This window comes from Perognathus longimembris, chromosome 20 (genome assembly GCF_023159225.1).
Source record: "Perognathus longimembris pacificus isolate PPM17 chromosome 20, ASM2315922v1, whole genome shotgun sequence".
In the NCBI taxonomy this organism is placed as follows: domain Eukaryota; kingdom Metazoa; phylum Chordata; class Mammalia; order Rodentia; family Heteromyidae; genus Perognathus; species Perognathus longimembris.
In genome coordinates, this window is record NC_063180.1 from 28,691,954 (window position 1) to 28,710,300 (window position 18,347).

The following is an 18,347-nucleotide window of genomic DNA, read 5'->3' on the forward strand; positions in this document are numbered from 1 at the left end:
ATGCTTGTGTCAGAATTTAGATGGAACATGAAGGGTACAAAGGGGAGTTCAGGGAGGTGGGAACAGATGGTGAAAGCTGCCATCAAGCTTGCCCTGGCCAGCTGCATTCCCTCCTCCAGTCCCTGTGTCTGTGCATCCTCTCCCTGCCTCCCAAAACAAGCCAGGCTGTCTCAGGACAATCCCTTTCCCACGGGCCTTTGTCACAGCCACTCCCCTCCCAGGCCTCTATTCTGGCTGCCCTCCCCTGGAGGCTCCTCAATTCCTCCCTGTCTCTCTGAGTGCCCTGGGTGTGAGCAACCAGTATGCCCTTCTTCTCTTGTCCAGCTGCCCCTGGGTGGGAGTGAGGCTGGGGGGTGGGGGGGTGGGAACACAGCCTGGTGGAGGTGGGAGCTGGCTGTGGCCACGGATCCTTGGATCCTCAGTAGGAAGTGTGAGGAACAGGCCAGGCTACTTGTTCTCGGAAGTCACGGTTTCCTAGGCAACAGAGACATTTTCTAAGTGGGTTTTGTCAGGCTGCTGCTCTTCCATCTTGAGACAGATCTGAGCTTGGATCATCCGGTGATCAGGAGTGAACCCTCAGATGGAAGAGGGCTTTCGTGGGCTCCACTGGGACCGGTGGGTCTCAGGAGCCATCAGTCAGGAGGTCCAGCAGGCTGCTGCTTTAACAGCAGCTCCTGGAGGGGGATTTAAGGCTTTGCCACAGCCACGGCAGGGAGGGGACCCCCATGATGGGGGTGGGGCTTAGCTACCGGTTACCTGGCGCCGCACAGGTGCCACAGTCGGCAGCCCTGCATGCTGTGTGCTGTACTGTCTCAAATAGGACCCCAGCTGGTGACTGAACACAGTCTCCCGCCCTCAGCAGCCCCGGGCGGGTGGACAGCTCTGTTGTCTTCACTCAGAGTGTTTCATGCAACTTGCTGAGGGATGGTCCCTCAATACCCAGGGGAAGATAGAAATATGTTTTTATGGACCAGGATGCCCGCAGTTGTCGGGCGTGAGGGGTTCCCTCTCATTGTGGAGGAAAAGCAATGATTATTTTCTTAAACTTTGAGGCTCCAGAATTGCTTTCAAGTACACAAGCTGTACGGTTACTAAGACAGTGAACAACGTTTCTCTCCTTGGAGCGCAAAGGTCTTCAGCTGTTCCTTTGTAGCTAGAGCCCTAACAGACAACGCGGCGGGACTTACACATGTCGCCCCGCCAGCAACTGTCTGGCAGCCTTGTTTGTCCAAAATTTCAGACCGTTTGTGTATAGCACAAATCATGTTAGATATGTCCAACTAGGTTAGATAGTTTGGTGGCATGGAATCTCTCCCGTGTCTGAGATGGTTCCCTCTGGTTAAGTGTGAAGTGCTAGCAGAGCTTGTTCATGAATGAATGGTGACTCAGAATGAGAAGAAGTTGAGGTGGTGGGGAGAAGAAGCTGGTGGCCAGCGGCTGTGCTGCGAAGGTGACGCCCCTGCCGGGCCTCCGCCCTCTCTTCCAGCACCACTTGAAGAAGCTGGAAGGCCGCCGCCTGGATTACGATTATAAGAAGAAGCGAGTAGGTAAGATACCAGATGAAGAAATCAGACAAGCAGTAGAAAAATTTGAAGAGTCCAAGGAGTTGGCTGAAAGAAGCATGTTTAATTTTTTAGAAAACGATGTAAGTATTTAAACCAAACAGGAGATGCTAATGTAAATGAATAAGTTTGATCAGCATGCCACGGAGCTTGGAAAGAGGAGCTTGGAAAGCCTTAGTTTCCAGAATGTTCTGTAGCCATAACTACCCCCTCCCCCACCCAAGACAGCATGAGTCAATCACCACACCAGGATTGTTCCAGAGATGACTGGAATGGGCCCAGCAAGGTCCTTATGCCCAGACTTTGTCACTCAGCTCTCTGGCCATGTCTGTATCCTTTCATGGTGGGCTGATGAGAGGTGGATTTTTCAAGAACTGATCTGGAACTAACTAAAAGTGCTGGGGTCCTACCTGCTTCCCACATGATGGCTGTGTGAGCCGGCCATTCCCCCAGATGCCCCTGCGTGGCTGAAACAGAGGACGGATTAATTTATTATTCATTTACCTGTGTGTGTGCGTGTGCACGTGCCCGTTCATGTGCATGTGTGTGCCCTGGGGCTTGAACTCAGGAGCTGTCCCTTAGCTTTTCTTTCTGCTCATGGCTGGTGCTCTACTAGTTGAGTCACAGCTCCACTTTTGGCTTTTTGGTGGTTAGTTGGTGGTAAGAGTCTCACAGACCTCTTCCCCAGCAGGCTTTTGAGCCATGATCCTAAGATCTCAACCTCTTGAGCTGGGATTGCTGGTGTGAGCCCCAGAGCTTTGCTAGGAAATATTTATTTTGGCTCATAGTTTGAGAAGTTTCAGCCTGTGGTTGGCTGGTGGTAGTGTTTCTGGATCAGGGTGCAGCAGAACATTGTGGTGGAAGGGCATGGTGGAGCACAGTGAGAGACAGACAGACAGACAGATAGACAGAGCTTAGGAACAGGACATGGCCCACCACACTCCTACTGATCTATGCCCTCCGACCAGACTCCACCTCCCAAGTTTCCAGAACCATCCAAAGTAGCACTGATTGGAGACCAGGCATTCCGCACGTGGTCTGTGAAACATCTCACATCTGAGCCATAATGCACCTGACATGGCCCTTTCTGGGGCCAGCAAATAGAACCCGTCCTGGGCCAGCTCAGGCCCTGGCCAGCCTTCCCTCCCAACACAAGTAGGAGGTGCTTATTCTGTCATGGGGCTGGGATTTGGGGAGCTCAGTCACTGCACGCACCCCTTACTTGAAGCCAGCTGGTGCTGAGTGCCTACATCAGCGCGTGAATGTTGTCATGAGGGTTTCTAGATCTTAACCATCATGCATTGTAGCCACTTCAGAGAGACTAACTGGCCACTCCCAGACCCCTTCCTCCAAACCTGACTTACATGCCAAGAAATACCCATTTAGCTGTCTCTCACTGCTCTGGTAAAATTATAAAATGTCAAGTGTATTTCAAAGCAGAGCAGAAGGCAGAACACATGACTATTCCTGAAGACAGAGGTGTGACACAGATTTTTAGTACCACACAACTCCAGTTTGCATGTAAGGAAGAACGATTATTTCTGTTAGAAATTCTGCCATGATAGCATGAGGCCACTGTGCTGGGCTTACTCAAAAGAATGTGGAAAAGTCAAAGGGTAAAACTTAAGAAATCCTTAGAATTTCATAGGCTGGCTTTGTTCTGCTCATTGGGAGTTTGGAAATTGCAGGCTGGGCTGAGGCTTTTCCAGTTACCCAGCAAGGTAGAATGAGCATAGCGATGGGGTTTCCCTATTCACACGCCCATCACATTTTGGCACAAGTAGAATTCCACAAATATCCTACATGCATGGGCCCATTTAAAATTATACATGGGCAGGAAAATTAAAGAACAGGAAACTGAAAACCAGCTTGCCAGAGACACTTGAAAGCAGAGGGTCTCTGAGGGGGAGGCTGGTCGTGCGGAGTGGCAGCCGATGGGTGAATAAGCAGATGGATTTTACCCTCAAGCGGTTGAGAAAGTGGCGTAAGAGTAGATGCCCAGGTTTCCAGAGGAAGTAACTCTGGAAGTCCTTTCACCTCAGACCTCCCTGGAAGCTTCCAGAAACAAGTTTTAGTTAATCCTCACTTCCTGTAGCAGACCCTCAGCCACGTTGGGGAAACAGGAAAGCTCTCAGGCCTTGCCTAAGTTTGCTCTTCCTCAAATTATGCATTTCCATGTCTTCCAGACTTTTCCTACATGGTGGAGACTTTTTTTTTTTCCTTTTTAATGGCCGCTGGTTTCATGAATGTGTTGGTTTGTAGGAGAGCAGTGTGAACCTTTGGAGGTCACTGCTTTCTTTTCTAGGTCTCTGGAAAATAGTGTGTGGGGACATCTCCTTGCTTGGAGCTGTGTGCCTCCTGGTGCTCCTTGCCAATCAGAACACAGCCAGATGGACTTTGTTTCTTGATTTGGCTTGGCCAGGAAGGTGCCCATAGAGATATAGAGATATTCTTTAAAACAACTTTGCTAAACATTGGCTTTACTTATCCCTGGGAAGGCTTCCCCCTCCATTGTTCTGTGAACTTCATGGCACATAGAACGGAGACTATCATTGTCTAATTGTAAAAGAAGATGTCGTACTGGGTTACATGAAATTTATAATCACAAGTTGAACTGAACGTGTTTTCCAGAATCGGTAGCTCTGTGCCACGATGTACGTGACTACCACGCAGGCTTGGGGCTGGAATAAGATGAATGGACCAGAGTGAGGGAGGCGGTAGAGAGGGGCAGCGCTGGCCTCCCCGCAGGGCTGGGCTTTGTGGCCAGGCTCCCATCTCTGTCTGCCATGGAGTAACTTTACACTTCTGCTGCAGGTCGAGCAAGTTAGCCAATTGGCTGTGTTCATCGAGGCAGCATTAGACTATCACAGACAGTCCACAGAGATCCTACAGGAGCTGCAGAGCAAGCTGCAGCTACGGTAAGGGCCTCTGCCTTGCCTGAAGCCAGGCTCCACAGTCTCAGCCGGTCTAGATCAGGGCTTTGTCTGTGTATGTCTGCACATATGTCTGAGTCTATCTGTCCCACCGCCTCCCCTTCCTCCCATGCCATTCTGTGTGAGTTACCTTGGCCAGTTATAGGGTGGGATGTAGGTAATAAATGTGCACTTTGGCCAACAGGAAGGACCAGGAAAGGTGTGACGGCAGCTTTTCTCCATTCGCTTTTCATTAAAGCCTCTTCTTTGTGTGTGATCTCTATTTTCGGGCAAATAAACAAAATAGCTTTGTCCCTGCTTAGGGATCAGCCCTGCCCAGCTTCGTGGCTGTCTGGCTGAGGTCTTAACTCCTTTTACAAGACAGGGTATGGAGAAAAGGGAGATAACACTCAGAAAACATGAAAATGTTGGGCGTAAGTCTGTAAACTTCTGTTACAACAAAATAAGGCTGATGCTGGGCAGTACTGAAAATGTCAGAGCTACTTTCTAAGTGACCACAGCAGGGCTGCATGGTGCTTTCAAGGTATTTCTCCCATAGGATGACAGTACTAGGTAAATCTGGGGGTGATCTTGCTTTAGGGGTGATCAATGCTGCATCCATGGAGGGAGAGTGAACAGAACCATGTGTCCTGAGTTTCAAGAGCCAGGGAGAGGTGGAAAGATGGCCAGCGTGGCTGGAACCCGCACATCCCCTGCACTTGCTCAGCTTTTCTGGTACTTGTGAGGACAAATAGTGTCCGAGGTGAATTTCATGGGGAAGCTGAGATGCATAATTGGAGGTTGGTGTTGGGGGCACCCTCTCTGCTCAGGGGTCAGCGTGTGTGAAGCCCTCCCCTTTGCGGCAGCACCTGCGCCCTGGGCTGGCCAGTGCAGAGCTGGGTTCTGAGTCTTTGCTGCCTTGGTCTGGTGTTAGACATGGCCTCTGATGTGTGTTGCAGAATCTCGGTGGCTTCCAGCATCCCCCGGAGGGAATATAAGCCCAGGCCCGTGAAGAGGAGCTCGAGTGAACTCAATGGGGTTTTCAGCATCAATGCATCCAAGACTGCAGGTAAGCTGGCCTTGTGGTGGCCTCTCACAGTGCTTGCTGCCTGGGATTGCTAAGTTCTCTTGCCCTCAACACACCTTCCCGGCACGAAGAATTCCATGCCTTGTGACATGGCTATCTGATAGTCCCTTAGTGACCAGATGCCTTGTAACAGGGATGTCAGATAATCCCTTAGCCACAAGACCACATCCTTTACCCTTTATCATTAGTAGTGTAACACGCCCACAATATTTCACTAATTTTTCAGGGGTTTGAATTAGCAATTGTTGGGTACCTGTGGTATCTCAGGTACCATCTTCAGTGCTCTGCCATACATTTTTAATGACAAATGACACATATTTTTGAGTAAAATCATCAATTCCACATGGTATTATCACCCCAAGTCTCTGGCACCAGTGCCGTGGCAGCCCCTGTGTGGCAGCCTGCCTCCCTGAAGCCATGCTGCCGAACTTGGTGTGAGTAGAGTCCTGTCTGTTTATGTGCATTACACCTGCACCCCACAGAGCATGAGGTTACCTCCCTTCTGCTTTGTAAGATGTGCCTAGGCATATGGTTTTACAGCTTGCTTTCTTCATGTCATGCAGACTGGTTTGTCTGCATTTAACAACTTCATACTTTTCATGACATTAACTGACAGGTCTGGTGATTTGTTACAGTGACTGTGCTCCCAATTTACTTGTAATCACCAGTAGAAATAAATATTAGGAAAAACCTCTAAATATTATTAATCATGTACCAATGACTTTATCATGAAGCTTGCTCTGTCTGTCTGTGCCTCTGTCTGTGCCTCTGTCTCTGTCTCTGTGTCTCTGTCTCTGTGTCTCTGTCTCTGTCTCTGTCTCTCTGTCTGTCTGTCTCTCTCTCTGGTATTGGTGTTTGATCTCCAGGCCTCAGTCTTGCTAGGCAAGTGCTCTACCCCTTGAGCCATGCCCCCAACCACACATAACTCTCAAAAGGCTGACATTGACTCAAAAATCCTCACACTAAATAAAAACACTTGCAAACTGAATTCGGCAACACATTAAAAAAGCATACACCAAGTTCAAATGAGGTTCACTCCAGGGATGAAACTATGGCTCACGATATTTAAATTTAAAAAATATAATACAGCACATAAATAGAAATGAGGAAGAAAATCACATGAGAAAACAAGAAATAGAAGGATCATATTTCAAGATAATAAAAGGTATATACCATAAGCCTATGCAAAAAAAACCCAAAAGTCAGGAACAAGAATGTCTAGTCTCTCCATTCTTAATATTATACTTGAAAGCTTAATCAGAGCAATAACTCAAGAAAAAGAAATAAAGGGGGTATTAATGGAAAGGAAAAATTGCAAATTATCCCCACTTGCTGCTACTTAAAAAACCCTAAAGGCTCCACCAGTGAGTTTTTAGATCTGATAAATGTTTTCAGCAAAGTGGCAGGGTAAAAAGTGATTAATAACTTGGATCACTCTGGACTGGTGGTGTGGTTCCCAGGGTGGAGTCGGCTGCATGAGGGGTCAAAGCCCTGAGTTCATGTCCCAATACCAGTACACACAAAGTAAAAATAAAACAAAGAGCAGTAGCATTTCTATATACCAGTAACCGAAATGTTGAGAAAGAAATCAAGGGTAAAAATCCAATTCATGATAGCCTCTAAAAATATATAGAGAGAAATTAAACTTGAAGGTCAAGGGCCACAGTCCTTTCAAGGAAAGGAGCCACTGGTGCCCCAAGGGCTAAGGCCTGGTCATGTGACACACAGCTGGGAGGGTAGGGAGATCAGAGCTGGAGGCCACGCCCACCCACTGGGCAGAGCAAGGGGCTCCCAGGGGAGCTTAAGGACTGTCACTTCCTGCCCTGTCTGTCCTGCGCAGTCCATTTCTGTCTCACTAGCTGTGTGAGACCTGTGCTTGGATGACTGAGGGGGCTAGCTTCTTCTAGAAGGCCGGTTGGTAGAGTCTAGCGAGCTACGCAGCCTCTGTTTGGCTTTTCGGTCCTCTTGCTGTAGCGTGATCCATAAAACCTGCGCCAGGGCTGGCTCATCCCAGTGCGGTGTGCTGCGCCCGGATTGGGGTTGGCCCACCCTGACCCGGGAGACCAGCTTCCTGTCTTGTCAAGGCTGCGCCATAACCGAAATGTGTCCTAAAGAAACAATTCACACATGCATATCCCTGTCTATCTGTTCAGCCTTATCTAAGGAGATAGCAGCCATAAAGGAGACATGAAGTTGTCTGTCAGGGGTAGCATCATGGTAGCGTAGGGTAGGGTGTCCAGGGAGACTTGTTGCATCTATGTAATGTAGTACTTGACACCACTCTGCACTGATGAAAACACAGACCTGGATTAAGTAAGCACAGTGGTGTGCTATGGGCTGTGCCTTTTCTTTTTGCAAGAATCTGTTCAAATTGTATTTCAGAAAGGGTGCCTGAGTGAGCAGGAATGGATGTGACAGTGGGGAAAGTGGGTGCTTTTGAGGAAGGGCTTTGTTTCCTCCTTCAAAGAAATGCCTGGCTTGCACAGTCCCCGTTTGCCCCGGCTGCTGGGAAACTCAGTACCGAATGCTAAGACCCACACAGCCCACTCAGCTGAGCATGAGGCTTTCCATGCACCTTGCTTTGCTTGGGGGACACAGAATATGCGTGGGGGGACTCCAGTGTGGGTGTGGGGGGACCCCAGCATTTTAGGGGACCCCAGTACATGTGTTGAGACCTTAGCATGTGTGTGTGTGTGTGTGTTTTGCTCACTCAGTTCTTATAGTGCCAGTGCCCCCTTAATCTCAAACGTTTGTTGTTTGGATAAAATTATAGTTTATATGTTTGATGGTTTTCTCCTTCTGGTTTGAAAAAGTACGTTACTGTAGGCTGCTTAAAAATTTCTGTTTGGATAGAAGGTGGATATAGACAAACTAGAAGAAATCTTTAGGAGTGAGTTCAATCACAGTCCTTTCCTCTGTCGATTTGAGTGAAACAGAACTCTGGACACCAGGCTGAGCCCTGTCCCCCCCTCCACCCTCCAGGGGGCCCCAAACAAGAGGAGACCAAGACCCCAGGCCAATGAGAGATTTTCAGCATCGCCAAGTCATGAAGTAACAGAGAGGGACGCTCTCCTTCAAGGCATTTCTTCTTAGATCATTAAGAAGGCATTCTGGAGGATGTTGCGGAATGTTCAGGAACACTGGGAGAGTCTGTCTGTGTCTCCTGGTCCCACAGCAGGGGTGGCCCTCCATACAACCCCTGTGCTAAGGGGACGTGAGTAGGACAGTGAGTTCTTGGCTGTGTGAGTCTGACCCCGAGTCCCTCCCTTCTTGGCCAGTGGCTCAGTCCCTGGGTGGATGAAGTTGTCAGAAGGGGGACCACAGATGTGTAGAAGATGGCGTCTGAGGAGAATGGGGAGTCCTTTAGCCGATTTCCCTGTGCTTGCACACTCTCCTGGCAGCCAGTGCTGCTGCCCGCCTTTCCCGGCTGTCTCCTCCAGTTTCCCTTGGCTCTGAGTCCCCCTGTCACACGTCCTGCCCTGGGCCTCCTTGATTTGTGGGTGGAATTTTCGAGTGTTAAAGGGTCCTCTACTGTTTGGCTCTGAGGCAGAGTTTCAAAAGAAAATAGCATTTTATAGCCTGCATTAATGGGAAATTACTTTCCATTAGGGTCCTGAATGATTTGCACGTAATGTTTATAAAGTGAAGGAAAAATGTCAAGCATTTCACTAACAATTTAAAGCAAAGCTCAGGAGATGCGGCCAGAACTGAATTCCAAGAACATTTTCTTCATCATTTCTTCTTTCTGGGGGAAAAAGAAGAGGGATGGAAGGATATAGGTCAGTTAGGCAGGAAGCAGCGGGCCAGGATGGAAGGGCCATGGACAGCCTTGTGAGGCAGCCGGGACAATGAGGAAGTGAGCCAAGTGCCGGGAAGGGAGATCACAGCTGGACTGCAGGCCAAGTCCAAGCTGGCTGGGAGGAGGCAACGCCTGTCCAAGCCACGGCCAAACGGCTTCATCTGTCCAGGCTGTCCCTCTGTCCCCAGAGAGAAAGAGCGCCAACGAAAGCCTTGAGCTGAGAAGTGTGCACTGGGCAGTTCCCAGAAAACCACTGGTTCTGAAGAAAATAATGTTGGAGCTTGTGGCACAAGTGCATTTCTATCAGCTCCTCTCAGAAGGATTTGTGGTTCTCACTGACATTTCCAAAGGCCCTACCTTACATAGTGATAGCGAGGAGTTAGCAAGACCGACTTACAAACTGTGGAGAAGGCTGGCTGCACCTTTCAAATGTGTGCTACAGGCCTGTCGGAGGGAGGCAAAACCAATCTCTCAAATGACCTGTTTGAAGACATTCAGATGCTCTCTAGGTGTAAAAGAGACTTTCATGAATTTCCTGACACTGCTAAGGCTGCTCAGAAGTAATTTCTGGAGCCTAACTCAAGCCTGTCCTTGGCAATGAAATCTCCAGGATTACATTAGAAAATAAATACTTATCCAAACATGAAGTTTAAACATGATGGAGGATGAGCACTTTGCAAGTAGAAACATTTTTACCATTTTTACCTAAATTTCCAAAGAGGAAATTAAATTTTCAGAGCAGTAAGAATGGAGTTTGCCCTGTCAGCAGGTCATTTCCTACTTTCCTTCCCCAGGCTGCTCCCATCCATTTCTGTAGCCTCTCAGAAACAGTTCAAGGTCACTAGCATTGCCACAGAGAAATAAACAAGGAGACAGCCCCAACTTTTGTCAAGGGTCTGACACCACTGCTCTGTGATGTTGGGGGAAGTTTTTAACATCTCTGGACTGACTTGAATGAGAAGGAATTGGAATGAAAGCATTCAGGGTCCTTTCTATTTCTAAACTCTGTGGCCACAGTGTTTGTCTCTTATAGGTATTTAGCATTCTTAAAGAATTGAAAAACAGTCCAGTAGAACGTTCATTTCCAAAATTTCAAGTGCTATTTAAAAATAAAGTATAAACTAGGATAAAGATTATGGCTTAGTCGTTGGTGAGGTCCTCTGATTTTCTGAGCTGAAGAAAGCTCTGGGGAGAATGCTTTCCTCATTGTAGGAACAAGCAGTTGCCTGTGATTATTTTAAATGCCCTGTTAAGGGAAGTTTGGAGAGCCACAAGCCAGGGCCTCTGCCTCAGCTGTAGGAGTTCTGACACAACTTGGTTGAAGAGGTTGTGTGACTTCTGATTTGCATGGTCTATAATAATGCATTGAAGGTAACAGCACCCAGATGTTAATGTGTGCTGGGCTTAGCTCTACCTCCGTCCGCGTGGAGGTCCTGGGCCTCTCTCCCTCTTCCGTGTGGTCCCCTATCGCCCTCAATGCATCCCCTGGCCAGTAGGGATTGACTGCGGGGGTGAGGTCCACAGATAGCCTCGGTCAGCGTGTGGTGGCGAGACGCCCTGCCCCCTCCCTATACTCGCCAAGGAAGATGCGGGATCTCGGAGAACCCTCCAGGGGTGTTCTGGTTTAATAAGGGGGAGGGCAAATACACTTATACCAGCAGTGACCCGCGAAGGAGAGGGACTGGCTAGGTGCCAACGATAGGCTAACGAGCGTGTCCATCACGGTGATGTCACAGCACTTCCCGCAGAGGCGGAGACCTCTTGGCTCAACCTGCACCTCCATCACCGCCCCCAGTCTTAAAGGCATAGCCATCCCCTACAAAGGTGGTTATTTATGTTTAGAAAATAGCATGAAAGTCAATCACTTATTGGGCTTACATGCAGGGGAGCTGTTGTACTGAGCCCTTGGGACATGTGTAATTGTCCTTTGGGTCACATGTGTGTAACTGTCCAGGTCATAAGGACAAGGGACACAGAAGTGTGAGGAAACTGCATGGGCTGACACCACACCTAGGGGCATACACATAGGAGTAGGCGCCATTGTCAGCCGCAGTTCCCCTGTGTGAGGATGTGGACCAAGGGCTTCCAGCAACTCTGACTTTCTAGAGGAGCCATAAATTGTACGTCTATATGAAATCTCCCATGTACAACTAACTAGGTTGTGGGGAGAAAAAAATAGTACGGTGCTTATGCTGCCGGTGCTAGTTGGCTCCCAAACGCCATTGCTGATGACAGCTGCCATTTGTATTCGCAGTGTGGGTCCTGAGCCCCAAGGCTCAGCTGTCCTCACTGTAGATAAACGAGTGAAGTGTCACTGTCTACACAGGCATGCCAGGCCTTGGCAAGGTAGAGGATTCAGACTGCATGAGTTCAATGAACTGTGTAAAGTGTGGAGGGCTGGTGTGGAGGTTAAAGCAAATCACACATTTGATTTTTATAGATGATTGCGACCAAGCTTTAGTCCCACAATAATTTCACTCAATCCTATGTCTTTCGGATGGATGTGGGGCAGTTGTGGGAAGGACAGTTCATACATGTCTACACGACTGCTTAGTAGCATACAACTTACCCCTTATTTCTAAGACTTAAAATGAAGATGAGGAATTATATTAGGTGAAGTGAGCCAGACCCAAAGAAACATGGACTCTATGGTCTCCCTCATAGGGAATAATTAGCAGAGGTTTAGGCTAGTCATAGCAGAGAATCATAAGAGCCTAATAGCTATGCCCTTATGAATGCATAAGATGATGCTAAGTGAGATGAACTCCATGTTATGGAAACGACTGTTATATCACTGTTGTAATTACTTTCAACATGCCATATGAAACCATAGCTTCTATTGTTGATGATCCTCTGTATCCCCTTCCTGTGGTTGTACCCGCACTATCACTATATCTTATCTGAGTACACTGGATACTGTATATACTGGTATTAGAACTAGGGAAGTGAAAGGGAATATCAAAATCGAGAGACAAAGGATAAAAAGACAAATGACTCCAAAAGCAATACTTGCAAAATCATTTGGTGTAAACCAACTGAACAACTCATAGGGGGTGAAGGGAAGGGGGAGGGGGGAATGAGGGAGGAGGTAACAAACAAAAGGTATAAGAAATGTACCCAAGGCCTAACGTATGAAACTGTAACCTCTCTGTACATCACTTTGACAATACATTTTTAAAAAATGAAGATGAGGAAATGGGGACACAAAAGGTGCTGCAGTCCAGAGCTCGGACCAGGCCCCGTGTGCAGCCCCCAGCAGTCTTATGATGGAGCGCGCACCGATTGGTTTTGTGCTGTGCATCAGAATTCTACACCAGTGCTGTGTCTGGGTTAATAAATGGAAAAGTATACACTTGAACAAAATTTTGCTACAAGACTTTGAACCAGGTACACTGGTTCTAATTCAAAAGAAGCAGTATTTACAGGGTGAGCGGGGCCCTGTCCCGGAGGACACACATACATGTTTGGGAATGAGCCGGAGTTGGAAGAATATTGTTAGGGCTGACTCAGGCTTTGGCCCAATGTGGTGGGAGGTGAAATGTGTAGCTGGGTTCTGTGGTGGCTGTTGGATCTCAGCATAGTCCTTGAGGCCAGACCTCCGGAAGGGAGTCTCTGGCGTTCTGGATTGGGATTGACCCCCCCACCCCATCCATTGACAGGCCTCTTCCTCTTCACCAGGGGGGCTGGCGGGGCATGGAGTAGAATAGACATTCAAGGGCATCCCTTTTTCCTCCTGCTCTCCATTTAGGTTTTGTGATCTGAGGAAGAGAGGCTGCCCCTGCAGCATGGTGTTTTTCTAGGATGGGTTGGATGGCGGGAATGAAAGGTGCTGGTTCTTGTGACAGACTAGGAGCCCATGGATGGTGGCTGTCCACACTACATAACCGGTTGTCTGATTTCCCAGCCTACAGCAGACTGCAGCCAGCAGATTAGGAGGGTCGAGGGCTGCTCCCAGAAGGCCCCCTGGCAGCAAGAGAAGGGACAGGTCGCAGCCCCACCACACGAGAGGCAAACGAGAGACTATAAAAACTCAAAAGGCACAGCAGGCGAGGCAGTTACTAAAGGACAAAGAGGCCTCAGGTCAGTAGCTCCCGGAGCCTCCACTACTTGATCTATGACAGAGGCTGTGGACTCTTTCTCTCTACAGTCCCATCTTCCCATAACCTGCCTTGCCCGGGGGATACCCTGACCAAGTGCTTCCAGGTCACAAAGTCCCCAAAGTCAAGGCCAGCGGAGGGGTAAGGTGTGTCTGTGGCAGGGTGAGGGTGGGGGAGGGAACCAGCAGGCACCTTTGGTGATGTGAAAAATAATTCTAGTTCAGCCAAAGAGCTGTGACTTATAGAGAGGAAGACAATGGTTTTGTCCATTGCCACCTTCATCTCCCTCAAGATCAGGCTTAGAAACAGAGCCCTTGAGAGCCACTTCTAGATCCTGGCACTGGAGACAGAAGGCAGAAAGCCAGCTGCAGAAATGACACCTCTCCTGATGCAGTTCCTGCCCTGCTGTCTCCCCGTGACCCAAATGCACCCACTGAGAAGCAGGAGCTCAGGGAGGCCAGAGCAGACACCTTGCACCTGACTGTGGGTGCTCTGGAGAGAATGAGAGAGAACCTGGGCTCCCAGACACACCTGACTCCGGCCCCCACCTGTCCCCCCCCCTTCCCTTGCACCCCGCTCAGGTCTTGCAGCTCCTCCTCTTCCCCAGGGCCACTGCTTTTGCTGATGGCTCAGCAGCGGAGATGGGGTAAATGCACCCTGATGGGTTCTAGAGAGGGCACAGCGAACAGTGATCAGGGCCTAGAAGAATGGAGGTCAGATCTCAGCTCTGCTGCTCCTTCATATTGAGGGGAATGATGGCACCTAGTCACAGGATTTCCAAGAGTGAAATCCACGAACCCTTCTAAGGCATGGAACTAGGGTCTTGGAGGGGGGGAGCCCTCAGAGCTGGGGAGGTAGTCTTCCCCACTGGGCTCAGCACTCTCGCCCTTGAAGCTGCAGGGAAGAGGATGAAGTTGGGGCAAGGGTGCTGTTAATCTAGCAGAACTGTGTTAGGAATGGGACCATATGACTGCCAGGAGGAGAACGAGATTTGTTTTAGGGAGATGTGGTTTCTGTAATTATTGCTCATAGAGTATTGTCTAGATATCTTAAAAGCCTGTGATGGGGTCTTTCCTTTCCTCCCCTCCTTCTTGTTCCCTCCCTCTTTCTCCTCCCCAATTTTTCCCCTCTCTTTAATTCTCCCTCTCTCCTTTTGCCCTCTCTCCCCCTTCCTCTCCCCCCCTTCCACCCTTTGTCCCTCCTTCTTTCCTCCTCTCCCCTCCCTCCCTCTCTCTCCTTTCTTCCTTCTCCCTAATAGTATGGAATGGAGTTTGAATAATAAATATTTAACAGGGACACTCCTTTTCTGTTAAAATCATCTTTGTTTCAGTACTTGCACTGCGTTTTCCCACCTCCACTCTCATGTTACATTAAAGTTAGGTCTCAGGAGTGAGAGAAAATGATCACAGGCTCCTCAATGGTGGAGGGGCTCTCTCATTGGACAGCCCATCCTGGCCTAGGGCCTTCAGGCCTCACTTCCTGTGTGTTCAGCATGCAGCTCCGGCCAACCAGGTTGGCCAGTGGAAGCAGGGGAATGCGGCAGCTCCAGGACTCAGGGGTGTGGTGTGGTGTGGAGAATGCACTGGCAACACGGGTGGGAAGCCTGGGGGGCAGTATCTCCCTGGCGTGGCCCCTCCCGGAGGCTGTGTCCAGCAGGGTTTGCGGGGGGAATGTGGAGGCGGTGGTGCCCTTCTTCCTAGACTTGGGGTCTGTCTGTGGCAATCCGTGTTCTCTTCCATCATGGGGAAGTTCAGCCACTGTCACCCAGGTGCACAGTGACTTTATTCTCTGTGGCTAGCTCCATTTAGACCAACATTAGGAACAACTTAATTGTTTTTCCATTTCTACTGTTGGCCAAAAAAGAAAAAAAATGATCTTTTTTTCCGTTTCTTCTAATGGAAAAAAATGTAATCTTGTTATTTCAAGGTAAGTCAGCCTCTTTCAATAGAAGGCGAGGACGATCCACTTAGTGCTCTCTCAGTCCAAGGCTTCAGGGTGGGGGTTCAGAGCTGGACATCCCCATGAGGACAGTGGCTTCTGGGAGGCCACTTGGAGCGGGGTGTCCGCTCACCAACCCATCTGGTTCCTGGGTGCCTGGGGAGTGTGGGGAGGTGGTGGTGGTGGTTGTGAGAGGTGCTGCCCCCTGTGGAGGTGACTTGTGGCATTCCAGGCTAGGATTTGCTGACACTCTGCCCCATCCCTACCTGTGGACTGCTGTGTCTGCATCCTCAGCCTGGCCTTGCCTGCAGGCAGGTGGCCTGGCTGGCCTCTCCTCTGTCCTCACACCCTGCTGGCTCTGGAGATACGGTCACAGGGAGCCAGAGGTGGCTCCCTCAAGCCACCTGCTTCCTTAGAGCACCCCACATTTCTCCCATCCCAGGGTATGTGGAGAGCCCACCTTCCCCCAGCTCCAGCAGGGTAGTGGGCAAGGCCACTGGGCCCAGCAAACTCACATTTCCAACTTCTTCCTGGTCTCCACTCCCAAGACGCCCTCCCTCAGAGAGCTGCGAGGGGGGCAGGAATCACTCCTCACTCCCCCCTCCATCTTGAAATAAAACTTCTGTGTGCTAAGGTCTTCAGGCTATGGTTCCTCGAAACCTGGTGTCTGTCTGCCTGTCTCTCTCCCTCTCTTTCTCTCTCTCAAATCTCACAAAAACCTACCTGGCTCTGGCACGGAAACTGGAAATGGCATAGTTTGCAAAACATGGACTGCTTTGTTCATCTCTTCCCTTGGCCTCCGGGCCAAGAAGGGAGGCCTTGTAGGCAACAAAAGTGAACCCCAGTGAAAACCACCGTCGGGCTCTCAGAATATTGTCCTGTTAATAATCCAGGACAGCCAAACTAGGCTCTGTGGGTCAGGTGCCTGCACTATGTGCACTGTGAGCTCAGTGCTGTAGGCAGCGTGGGGCGCGTGGCGCCCAGGTGTGCATGCCGACGGAAGGGCAGGGATTCACACCACCAGGTAGTCTCGCTGGAGATGGAGATGACGGGTTGATTTGCAGATGGAGATGAGGACGGGTCTCTTCCTTGCTCTCAGATGATCAAAGCAGGCAGCATAGTGGTGGTCACTGGGGAGGAGTGAGGTGAAGAGTGAGCGAGTGTCTTCTTGACTGGTTTGTTCAGTGTTGTGTGTGTGCACACGTATGCATGCTGAGTGCACATGCACACCTGTTGGTGGCTGTCTCATCCTCCGTTTAGGATGTGTTTGGTGGCTGCGGGTGGCTTGTCATGTCTGTGGGAGGGACAGTGCAGTTGGTGGGTATAACTATAGAATTATTACAATCACCCTCCAGAACCACGGCTGTATCCGGATGAAAATGTCCACAAGAGTAAAAGTTGCAATGTGAAAAAAAATTAAGTAAAATTATCGGAATAAAATGCAGTTCACTGTGAATATGTGAGTGCAGAGAACAGACTTCCTCTTCGGCTGGTTCACGTTCCTGCCTGTGCCAATGCGGGTGTGCAAGCCCACTCCTTCCCGGCTGCCAGCATTGACGGCAGAAACGGGCAACAAGCTGAAAATAATATTCATATCCCAAATGTGATGGGAAAGTGATGTTTGTAGTGTGAAAGGGCCCTGAAAGAATTTAAATAATGATAGGATAATAAAATTGACAGTAAATGTCAAGTATTTTTTTAAGAAAAAAATCATGCTCTATGACTGGTAAATCCGGGCGTAGGAATTCATCCTCAGGAAAACGCTTGCATGCTTGTATGTAGACATGTATATAAATGCATGTGCTATGTTTCCAAAAGTTATTTATGAAAGCTAAGAATGCAGGAGAAAGAAGGCTAATAATGAAGGGAAAGAAAAGGGGTGGAAGGGAGGAAAAGAGGAAGGCAGGATAGGAAGAGGTGAGAAGACACTAGGAGAGGAGAGTGGGAAGGAAAGAAGAAAAAGAAGGGCCTGCAATGAGTAGCAATAACAAACAAATCATATTGACATGGTTGACAGCTGTCCGTGCGCACGGTATGGGAGGTCCTGTAATGGACCGACAGCGTGACGCACGTAGAGACATGTTCGCAGACATCCGGCGTCTGGAAGCTCCACATCGTGAGCACTGTGTTCTTGGTTGCAGCCTACTTCTTACGTTTGCATATCACATTTTTTCTTTTGCTCTTACTGTGTCTTCATTTTGAGAACTCTGCACTTGGCATAATACTTTGGTCTGTGAATGTTCTGCTCACCACTGCCCTGGCTCCTCTCCTGGCCCCATCCTGCCCTGGCCCTGCTCTGAGTTGGTTGCCAACTCTCCAAAGCTGCCTGGAATCCCTGGGCTTCTCTGCTCCTGCTCCGTTTATGGCCATGAGTGACCCCCCCCCCCCCCCCGAGCCACAGGCTTCGCTGTCCTCCAGGCCCTCTAAGCTCCCTGTGGGCAGGGCTTGGACCTCCCTGTTCTGATTCTTCTGTCCCCTGCTTCGGGGTGCAAAGCAGGCCGAGTGGCTGCTCCAAGGACCTGGGTGATGCTGGAGAGTGGAGGAGGCCAGAGGCCATAAGTGCAGCCCAGCCTGGCAGGCTGGAGAGGAGCCAGCTCAGGGAGGGAGAGTGGGGGGGGTGGGGGGCAGAAGTGAGGGTCTGCTGGTCTCTCCATTTTCTCAGGTCTGGTTTCCGGTGGGTGGTGTGTCCTGTTAACCTGCATTTTTTGTCTCCATGTCCTGTGGACAGGTTCTAGCATTCCCATGGACCATCCCTGCTGCCGTGGTCTCTATGACTTTGAGCCAGAAAACCAAGGAGAATTAGGATTTAAAGAAGGGGACGTCATTACATTAACCAATCAAATAGACGAAAACTGGTACGAAGGGATGCTCCGCGGGGAGTCAGGCTTCTTCCCCATCAACTACGTGGAGGTGATCGTGCCTTTACCTCAGTAAACGTGTGCTCTGGTTACT

General features: G+C 49.5%; 1 protein-coding gene across 1 annotated transcript in view; it reads left to right on the forward strand.

The window, feature by feature from the left end:
* Positions 1-18,347, forward strand: part of Sh3gl3 (SH3 domain containing GRB2 like 3, endophilin A3) — a 36,204-nt gene extending 17,857 nt beyond the window's left edge. Inside the window, exons 6-9 of the mRNA XM_048368905.1 lie at positions 1,487-1,645; positions 4,377-4,480; positions 5,434-5,543; positions 18,124-18,347. Coding sequence (XP_048224862.1) covers positions 1,487-1,645; positions 4,377-4,480; positions 5,434-5,543; positions 18,124-18,329 — 579 coding nt within the window. The 3' untranslated portion in view covers positions 18,330-18,347. The remainder of the gene's footprint in view (positions 1-1,486; positions 1,646-4,376; positions 4,481-5,433; positions 5,544-18,123) is intronic.